This window comes from Orbicella franksi, chromosome 8 (assembly GCF_964199315.1).
Source record: "Orbicella franksi chromosome 8, jaOrbFran1.1, whole genome shotgun sequence".
NCBI lineage: Eukaryota > Metazoa > Cnidaria > Anthozoa > Scleractinia > Merulinidae > Orbicella > Orbicella franksi.
The window spans coordinates 9,881,207-9,892,145 of record NC_138152.1 but is presented as its reverse complement, the minus strand read 5'-3'; the positions used below and the strand labels follow the sequence as shown (position 1 = coordinate 9,892,145).

The following is a 10,939-nucleotide window of genomic DNA, read 5'->3' as shown; positions in this document are numbered from 1 at the left end:
AAATATCCAGGGCTGGGTTGTTCAAAGCCTGATTAAACTAACCCAGCATTGGAGGGAATTTTGATTACTTTCATTTTTTGTAACTTTTCGGTCTGGTTTTCTGTTTATGTTGTTTGCCTTTCAGTTTTGAGTTTGATTCATTTTAAAACTACACAACCATAAGCAGTGAAAGATATTTCTCTTCAAAAAAACATATATTACCTGGGTTAGCGCTAACCGGCTTTCGAACAACCCGGGCCAGATTTCAAACCATTAAGAAAAATACTATTAAAGAAAGGATTATGACAACACTGAACAGTTACCACTATAAGAATAATAATAACAATAGACACCAGCAAGGTAGCATGAATATTACTGAAGATATCACAATAAAAAAATCAAACAAAACTAATAAAAATATATTCACAGTCACAAAAAATTTAAATTTAAGATATCTTGATTTAATTTGAAGTGTTTGTATATTTTCCATCAATTATTCAAACAACAGGGAAATTTAAATTAATTTAGCTCCTTTACATGCATTTATTTTACAATGCTTCCCGAATTATAAAAATGGTTATCTTGGTAGACTTATCTGCCATTTTTGGCATCTCCACTGTCAATTTCAGTCCTTTTCAGGGACCCAATCGATCTGATGCTCTCCTGCCTCAGTCAGACAAAATATTCCAATACCATAATGAGTAGCGTATGCTAAGTTCCTTCGTAAGAACACATCCTGTCAAATTTCACCAACTACCTGTCAGGTTCCAGAAAACTTTGATGACCCTGGCAGTTTATACAGTGAATCGATTCTTTTTAGAAGGTTTTGTTGATCAGACCAACAGGAAATACACCTTCCAAACTTTCACTAGTTTCCACCTGAGAAATTACAAATGCCCAGAACGACATTTTCACAACGAAATACCAGAAATTGATTCATCGATACCAGACACACTGTTCTCCGCCATTTTGATTCTCACAGTAACCCTTGCACCGCTAACTGGTTTCCATGCTTCAAAGAGACAAGATATCTGTGTACGATGGCCCAGAAGGCTCACAGTTCAGTTGTGAATTTTCACAGTTCAGTTGTGATTTTGCACAGTTCAGTTGTGATTTTTGAAACAGTTCAGTTGTGATTTTTCACAGTTCAGTTGTGATTTTTGAAACAGTTCAGTTGTGATTTTTCACAGTTCAGTTGTGATTTTTTGAAACAGTTCAGTTGTGATTTTTCACAGTTCAGTTGTGATTTTTGAAAAACGTTCAGTCGTGATTCTCCGCACAGTTCAATTCTGACCTTTTGGAACAAAAGCTCCGCCCTTGGCACTTCATTCATCACATCTGGGCTGCTACGTCTAGAAAAGGCGGGAGTTTCCGAACTTAGCATAACAGCCATCTTTGAGACGTGCAGTTATATTTAACGGTGCTCTAGAAGAAGTTACAAAATGCCGCTACCAGTTTATTCACCATGTATGAATGTGAATGGTGTTTTAGAGGATGACCAGTTGGAATTGATATCGAGCTATTTTAAACAGGGATACAGCAACTTGGAAATGCCGGAATTTTTAAAACTTCACGGAATAACGATAAGTATATCAACGCTGAAAAGACGACTTCGAACCTTAGGCTTGTCAAGACGTCCCGCGAATATGCCTCTTGATGAGCTAAAGGGGATCATAGACAGAGAGCTCGGTGGCAGTGGCTGCTTCGTAGGCTACCGCAGGATATGGGCCAGACTGAGAAGGAAAGGATATATGGTAAAGAGAATAACAGTCATGAAACTTTTAAGAGAGCTGGATCCAGAGGGAGTCGAGAGCAGAAAAAGGAAGAGACTTCGCCGAAGAATATACCGTGCAAAAGGGCCCAACTTTGTCTGGCACATCGATGGCTATGACAAACTGAAACCTTATGGATTCTGTGTGCATGGAGCCATCGATGGATTTTCAAGGAGGCTAATTTGGCTCGAGGTTGGTTCCACAAATAACAACCCTGAAGTTATCACTAAATTTTACCTTGATGCTGTAAAACAAATCGGTGGTTTACCGAGAAAAGTGAGATCAGACGACGGAACTGAGAACAGCATGGTTGCTGCAGTACATACATTTCTGAGGTCGAGCCACAGTGACGAGGATGCAGGTCTTGGGTGTTTTCTCACTGGCAGGTCCACAGCAAATCAGAGGATTGAAGCCTATTGGTCACATCTAGCTAAGGATGGTCCTGGTTGGTGGATTAATTTTTTTAAAGATCTGCGTGACCTGGGTCTATTTATTGACTCAGATCCAGTTCATGTTGACTGCATTCGATTTTGCTTCATGTCTATTGTAAGAAATGAGCTACATCAAGTTGCGGAATTGTGGAATCAACACAGAATATCGTCAAGCAAATTTGGAAACAGCAGTGGTCCTCGGGGACGACCTGATTGCATGTTTTTTCTACCTCACCTTTACAATACAGATGACTATACAACGGATGTAGACGAAGATGACCTTCAGGAGTTCTATGATCACTCCACAATGTGCCCGCCTGACTACAGTGAGGATTTCAAGGAATTTGCTCTGACTATTATGAATGAACATGACCTTCCAGAGCCACACGATGTTAGCTCTGCTCTTGATCTCTATATGAGACTCCTCAAAGAGGTGGAAAAGTTAACATAATTTTTCTCAAAGCATATCCTTCGAACGTGTTCTTCCACAGTTTTGTAACCAAAAACACGAGCTATTGCCATATTTCAAATTGCACCTGTATGTATGAACATTGATTTTCATTACCCCACCCTCTCACTGACAATGTAGAGTCCTTAATGGGATATCTCAGAAGGGAAGACAAGGCAACATCAAAAATTATCTTCCATCTTACGCTGCAGGGATGGTATTTGATACACTTTTTTAAACTGAGACCTAGATGTGTTTAGTGTCGGGGTTTTCACAAAAACAAGAAGAAAACCAATACTAGTAAAATAATCTTCTAGCAGTTTGCCTGGTCTTTAAGCAGCCAACCTGTAATAAGCACTGGGGGAAAATGAGGACACAAATTCTATATAATAATAACCATTTTATTTAGCAAATGACAAGTGTGTTTTTGTCTACATGTAAGCCACTCTAAATGTTAAGAACCAGAAACGCTAAATACGTACATAACTGGGTTGGTGTGTGAACTGGAATTGACAAACGTTAGAACTCAAACACTTATTACGTCAACAACTTAAAGTAAACTTTGACAATGAAACAAATTGTCTGGGATCTTAACAAAATGTTGAGTGCATGCTACTTTCTCTAGCCTGAAATCTCAGCATTTTAAAATTTTTCTTGCACAATCACCTCCTCCCTAGACCTCTTATGGTCTACCCTGAAATCAGAACTTCATACCTAAAATACAACAGACTAACACAACATTCTGCCCAGCTTGAAAACACGGCTGACACAGACCTCTGGTTCTGAGGCTGCCTTAGTTAAAACTACAACAGTACATAGTTGAGAACACACAAAAATAATGGAGATTTTAGGTCATTTCAGACACCAATTTTGTGCATTCCAATTAAATAGCCTGTTATTTACAGGGCATGATTCAACCCTTCGACAGTTAGTTTGTGACAGAAAAACATCGATCAAAAACCTAGGCCAATAGAGTTTCTTTCATATAATCTCCATTTCCCAGTTGTCCCGATTAAGAATGTTCATGAAGTCTTCCCTTAATTCCACAAAGTTAGCATATGTGGATGGAATTTCCAAAAGGGGTCCACAGGTGTGGGCAATGGGTCTTACACTCAAGCCCTCGCACTTAATGAAAGTAACTTCTATCTTCTTGTCAATCATAATATCCATAGCTGTTGTAAATCGCAAAAATTGTAGGAGTTTTGGCATCTCCAGACCTCTTACAAATCGCTGCAAAAATTTAAATGCATCTCTCTCTCCTTCACTTTGTGGATTTGAGGTGAGACAAGATAGCACCTTTTTCGTTGTAGGTTTAAGACTATCATAGAAGCCCTCAACGGCTGAAATAGTTTGGAACTGGGGATACTGCTTCAACTGCTGTACAAAAGGTTGCAAAGATGAAATCATGAGATGTGGTTTCTGAACTAGTTCCTGCTTGGAAATTTCAAGAATGACTTGGCTAAGGTTTTCAATGGTAACCACCCTTCTACACTTGAACCTTTCAAGAAAATCAGTAAATTCATCTTCATCATCTGGAAGCTGATTCTTCCTCATAATATCTACAATGAACTCTTCCTCTACTGGGGATAGGTATTTTGTAAATGAATCAACAAACATGGAATCTGGAACTTGGTTGCCAAAGAGGCAGTAGCATAAAAAAGCTTTTGACAAAAAGGTGGGAAAATAGGAGACAGACACAAACCCTTTAACTAAAATTCTCCCCACAGCCTCCCACTCCTCAACAAAGTGGTCATGTCTAACAAAGGGAAGTCTTTCTCTCTCTCCTATGGTCATGGAGATGGAAAATTCACTCCAGAATAAAGTGTACACTTCACAAATTACCCCAACACCCACACCTTGTGTCTTGGTGCTGTGATCTTAGATAGAGGTAAGTTGTCGACGGATAGAGACCATTTTCCTTTAAATAACTTTCAATAGTTCCTTCACCAGGAAATCGAATAATGGCCGTTTGGGTTGTGTCGCAGATATCTAGGAGCATGTCGTCAACAGAGCCAGCGAAAGCACTTTTCCCGTCAGGGAAAAACAAAGTAGTGGCTTTTTGCTTAAGTTCTTCAACTGTGGGAGGTTCCGACGCAGTATAAGCAACGAACCGGTTTCCGCCACCGTTCTTCTGACGAACTGGAACAAAAACTTCTGACTTTTTGTCGTAATGAATCCAGCGAACTTGGATTCGATGTTCTTTATCGGTCTTTCTTTTCTTCCCTCTTGACTGACCTCTGATGCGGTCGAGCAATCCAGACAGTCGGCTTACCGTTCGTTGGTTTGGTTCACTGGTCGCTGCTTTAGAACTCGTAGAGGCAGAGTCACCCTGACGTCTTATTTCCTCTCGGACAGTCTGCCTTATTATAGCATCCATCGTTTAAAAACGCTAAGCACTGCCAAACACAAACTAGAGGACAACTTTGCCGCCTTCCAAAATGGCGGGAGAAAAACACTCGCCTGTCTCAGTTCCCGTATGTTAAGTTCCAGTCTTTTTCGTCCAACCGAAAAATCACAACTGAACTGTTTCAAAAATCACAACTGAACTGTTTCAAAAATCACAACTGAACTGTGAAAAATCACAACTGAACTGTTTCAAAGTCACAACTGAACTGTGAAAAATCACAACTGAACTGTTTCAAAAATCACAACTGAACTGTGAAAAATCACAACTGAACTGTTTCAAAAATCACAACTGAACTGTGAAAATTCACAACTGAACTGTTTCAAAAATCACAACTGAACTGTGAAAAATCACAACTGAACTGTGAAAATTCAAAACTGAACTGTGAGCCTTCTGGGCCATCGTATCTGTGCCACGAAAACTCGAGTTCTCTTGCTAAGTGTTCGGGTGATTTCAAATCACACGATAATAAATTACTGTCTTCAAATATTTCGGAGAGTATTAGTTGGGCGTTTAGTTTTTTTTTTTTTCTTGTCTTTTGTAAACGCCTGTCGGACTAATCATACTCGCGTGAGCTCGCGTGCTTAGTCACGGGGCCAAACTAAGTCACGTGTTCCAAACATACCCCTGGCGGCCATGTTTACTGAGAGTTGATCACAGAGAATTTTCTGTACCATAGCTTTCGATAGTAACAGTAGCGCAGTCCACGTAAAGTGTATAAGATTATGTGAATACCTGGCTTCATCATGTGTACGAAAAGGATAGATAAACATTATGCTGCAAGTTGGTTCGTCCAATTACGAAATTCAAACGTTTACAGTTGGTCGAATGTGGAAGTAAAATGCAAACAATGATTTTTGCTGGAGAAATGGCCCACTTTTGTCACTCTTTTACACTGGGTAAGTAAAGTATTTAAAGTGTAAACTCAATTCGGTTCAATTGACTTTGGATGACCATATTTTTACTGCTCAGTGTAAAAGTGACTAGAAAGAATTGAGCCTTAACCCAGAAATCTTTGTGTTTTTTTTTCTTTTCATCTAGAGGATCTGGAACACCTCTCACTGTTGTTGTTTATTAATTATACACTGTAGGTCTTCGGAAGATTTGATTCAGAAATATCGTACAAAAATTGATAAGCTTAAATGAAGTTATTGCAGTATAGTCATTTGTTATATCCTTCCACATTTAATATATTTCCTGATGACAGCACAGAGTGTCATCTTAATTATTAACTCTTTTACAATGAAATACAAGAAAAAAAAAAAGAAAACTCAATAGAAATAAAAAGCCATCTGTGAGAGAGTATACATCAGATTGGCATTCCTATTTAAGTATTGTCCACATGTAGAAATTATTCCTGCTAACATGGGGGCTAGAGAGGTGCAAGACTATAATAATATTAGGTTTTTTTATGTATAAGGGAGCCACGGCCTTGTTATTGTCGGGTCCTCAGCTTCTTAAAGGACCCTAGTCAGCCTCTGCTTTTTTCGATGCCATCAAAATTATTGATATTGCATGGTGAGGCAAAGTCTTGTTGCTTTACTGTAAGTTTTGTTCCTGAAAGTATGTCCCTTTATCTTTAGTAGCTTCACAGTGATTTTCTTTGCTTTGACATGCTCCGAATAAAGCATAAAAGCCAACCTCTTGTATGTAAACAAAAACAAAGGTGTGGCTGACTAGGGCCCTTTAAGAGGGGTTTAGATGGTTCCAATACATTGGAAACGAGTGTTTAAGTGCCACTGAAACGAAATTCTCTCTTGTTTTCACTTGATTTATTCAAGTTTATTCTTCATATTGTCGATACCTGCTAGTTTTCTACCTTGTAATTTCTGTCCAGTCTTGACAGGAAATACATATCATGAACGTTGGAGGGCGCCAAAGAGTGTAGATTCACCAAAATAAATGCTACAGATTAGAACAGTACTCGATTGGAGATTTCGAAGACGAGTGTGGCAACTTTTATATCACGTCCTAAAGCCTAAACACGATAATTCGTCGTCTGTTTTCAGCCTGGTTCTGAGATTTGGATTCTCACGTTTATCTAAGGTCCATTACACAAGGTTCGAATATATCCTCGGCAACTTTACTGCAGTAAAAGCCGTAGGCGCATCAGCCATCCGCACAATCACGAAGTTATTAACGGTCCACAAGCTTTGAGTGGAGTACTTCTTTGTACACAGAGGGCATCTTTTTATGATACTAATAAGTGAGAGTTCTTGTGGTAGACAAAATGTATCTTTGAAAATTGTGATCCGCAGCAGGGTTTGCTTTATCGCCGCACACGTATCAGTGTAAACAAAGTGTGAATTTCGTTTCTCTTTTACACGTATCTCCCAACTGCAATATTTCATGGCCGATGGATTACTTTGAGTTCTTTAGCACATACGTATGTCTATGATCTTCATTTAATAGTATCCAAGTTCAAAGCAATTCGTTAAACGTCACTAGTTTACACTCCTTTCGAAGGTTTATTAAACAGAATTTGAACTAATTTGCATATATCACCTTTCGCCGCCGACATTGTCACGCTTTCTCTTGTTTCCTGAAAACATACCTGTAGGGTCATGGCAGCTTAGTTTACCTTTATAGTTTAAATTCGCTCCCTCATGTAAAAGAAGCGGGTTTCTTAAATTGTTGCTGTTTTGATAACTTGTAGGATGTAGCAGATACAACTGAACTAAAGGTCACTGTAGCACAATCTCATCCGCAGTGAAACTCACAAAGCGTCCGGTTTCCTCGAAGCGAAGCGACTCGAAACTCGAAGCGTTGTTGCTGCGATTCGTGCAGCAGCAGTCCGGATAATATTTTCAAAAGCCGCTTTCTCTTGTTTTCATGTCTTTTTTACTTTATGAGTGTAGATATTGTTTAATTGAGTGGTGGCCATTTCACCAAGAGTCCCGATCGTTTTGCGATCTAAGAACTCCCACTCGTTTGCTTGCTTACATAAAATATCCTGCAAATATCCAATTAATAGACTGGAAAGCCCCAGGATCGACTCTCCACCTCTTCATGTCTAAGGCTACTGTTATTATCTGCTTTACAGCTCTGAGATGTCCTTAAGATGTTTTTTGGGGGGCTTCGAACAGTATTCTCTTCTCCCATAATCACTCTAAATTTTCAGAGCGGCATGAGAGTAATACAACCAGTGACGTCACTAGATTGTTTTGGCCGCGCCAAGATGGCCGCCAATTTTGGGCTTAACCAGCCAACTTTGAACGGCTGAAAAAGCAGTTTTCGCTTACCGTATGCGAAAAAAAAGCCTGCAGTGTTTCCAAGTAAGGTTGAAACTTTATTACTAAGCAAATATCTCACATACGAAAATTTCGTTTCAAAAAATTAAAGGCACAACTATCGAGGTTACCTCTGCTGCACCCTGCCCCCCCCCCCCCCTGTTCCATATCCAGTACCTATTTATACATCTGGGTGAAGAGAGGCACTATGAGAGTATGAACACAATGCAATGATCGACTATAGGGGTCCATTGCACCAACCATTGGGTCATCGTGCTTCCTCCTCCATAGGGTCAGAGTGGAGTTTACCCTAACATGACAGTTACGAGTCTAATAGCCTTCTACCGGGGCAATTTGAGTGTGTTGAAACCTTTTTAACATTGCGTAACCGATAGCAACTTAAGGCAACTTTAGGCGACTTAGGGCGACTTAGGTGACTTAGGGCGACTTAAGGCGACTTAAGGCGACTTAAAGCGACTTAAGGTCCCAGGGGAGGCTTATACAAAGTCATACACAGCCCTAGTCATACAAAGTCATACACAGCCTCTACAACTATCTATACACGATATCCATACAGAGTCATAGATAGCCCCGCATATTTCCCCCCGCACGAGGCCATGCTATTAAATCTTTGCTGATGTAGTCGTTCTGGATACAACTTTGCGTAAAGAAGGCGTCACGCTAGACTCAACTTGACTCAAAAAGATTAAAGAGGTAGTTAAACTTAGTGAGGCCTTATGCGTCCCATGGCACCATGAGGACAGATGATGATGAAACTTAGTAAGTGGTGAACGTTTTAGTCCTTCTGGTGTAAATTGGAGGAGATTTTGCCTCTGAAAAACTGCAATATTTCCGCCCAAGAGAGTAAATGAGTTCATAAGTTAACTGTAAAATATTGAATCTTTAAACCCGCATTACACAAAAACGAAGTATTTAATAGATCGCGTTCAAATGTCTCGAGTCAGTTAATTGTGCAATGATCTTTCAATATTCAGAGTAATACTTTTGCAGTTCGATCAGAAGCTGAAGGGCTTATCCTAATAATTCAAATATTATTTAAACAGAGATTCCTCTACAAAGCCTTTCATAACCACACAAAGCCACGAACAGCCCCATATAGCCATCCGTCAGCACACACACTACAAGCTGTTACCTAGTACTACACAGTCACATACATGGTCCTATATTACTACTCTAATCACAAAACTTTTATTTACCTCCAGATGCACCATCGTCTAGGTCACTAGAAGCCGTATATAAAACGTAACGAAGTGTCCAAGTGGGTTACGCTCTCCTACCGCTATGCCTATGTCTCAAACATAGCGTTCGCTATGGTTGAAATCTGCTGTCGAAGGACAACTCATACTTCATTTCCGGTGATCACAGTATTGCTATTCCTCCCGGAGACAGAATGCTAGTCCATCATAGCTTACTCCCTCCCCCAACTGCATTTTGTCAGATAATCGTAACAATTTACCGGGAACCATTTATACACCTGAGCGGAGAGAGGCCTTGTGAGAGTGAAGAGTCTAGCCTGCGTCGACAGTCTGAACCGCCGGTATAGTCCGTCTGCGCAACGGCTCCCAAAAGCTTGTTCTGATATCCCGCAGTTTGTGTATCCATTTTTGATTGGCTAGTTTCTTACGCACTTTCTGATTGGATAATTCTTGCGAAAGCGATCACGTTACTGTCACGTAATGCTAAAAATAATTGTGTGCGGGTTTCCCAAGAACATTTGTACATCATTAAAGGTCAGATCTTCTCCGAGTTGGAAATAAGATGTCTGCAATAACAGAAGAAGATTGGCAAAAAGCGTTCAAATCCGTGAGAGAGCAGTTTGAAATCGATAATCTTCTACCTGAACAGGAAAACTCGCTTCGCGAATTTCTTGGAGGTCAAAATATTTTTGTAAATTTGCCGACGGGCTACGGTAAATCTTTGATTTTCCAGTGCCTTCCGATCGCTGCCGATGCTCTGTTCGAAAAGCCTCGTGGTTCCAGTGTTCACGTTGTAATATCGCCATTGCGATCGCTTATGGAAGACCATATTCTCTGGCGAAGCCGGACAGAGATAAATATGAAAACCGTGATAAGAAGCAGCATAACTTGTAACAGTTAATCACACAGCCAGGCCCGGCGTAATAATACAAAATGCAAGTAACCAACATGTTCGCGGAATATTTCAAACTTTGTCTCTCCAGAGCTAACATTTAGAGAGCTTAAAACATATCCTGCAGTACAAATGAGCCAAAAAAGACTAGCACGAAGCAAAAAACAGAGGTGTCAAACTCTTACAAATTACACGCGGATAACAGCGGAAACCACACAGACCTATGACCTCTAACGGCTCTACTCTTGCAACGTCCTCCTAAAAACACAGGATTATTGCTTAGCAAAATATTCAAAGATCCCCCTATCGTATCATACAAAAGGGGCAGATCCTTAGAGATATACTACTTCGAGGAAAATTTTCAAAGCGGCTATTTATTAATACACGTGGATAGGAGTTTTGTAGGCCTGTCACTCTATTGTTAGCATTGCGTGATATATTTCGCAAGAATATGACCAATCACAAGGCGCGTAAGAAACTAGCCAATCAGAAACGGATACACAGATCCGTGTATCCATGCGGGATATCAGAATAAGCTTTTTGGGAGCCGTTTCACAGACGGACTA

The 10,939-nt window shown here is 40.0% G+C and overlaps 1 protein-coding gene across 1 annotated transcript; it reads left to right on the top strand.

Annotated features, from left to right (window-relative positions):
* The first annotated feature begins 1,348 nt into the window (after positions 1-1,348).
* On the top strand, positions 1,349-2,645 carry LOC145495788 (uncharacterized). The gene has a single exon (XM_081475378.1). It carries the CDS (start codon positions 1,422-1,424, stop codon positions 2,631-2,633), a length of 1,212 nt encoding a protein of 403 aa, XP_081331504.1. The 5' UTR covers positions 1,349-1,421; the 3' UTR covers positions 2,634-2,645.
* Positions 2,646-10,939: the final 8,294 nt, after the last annotated feature.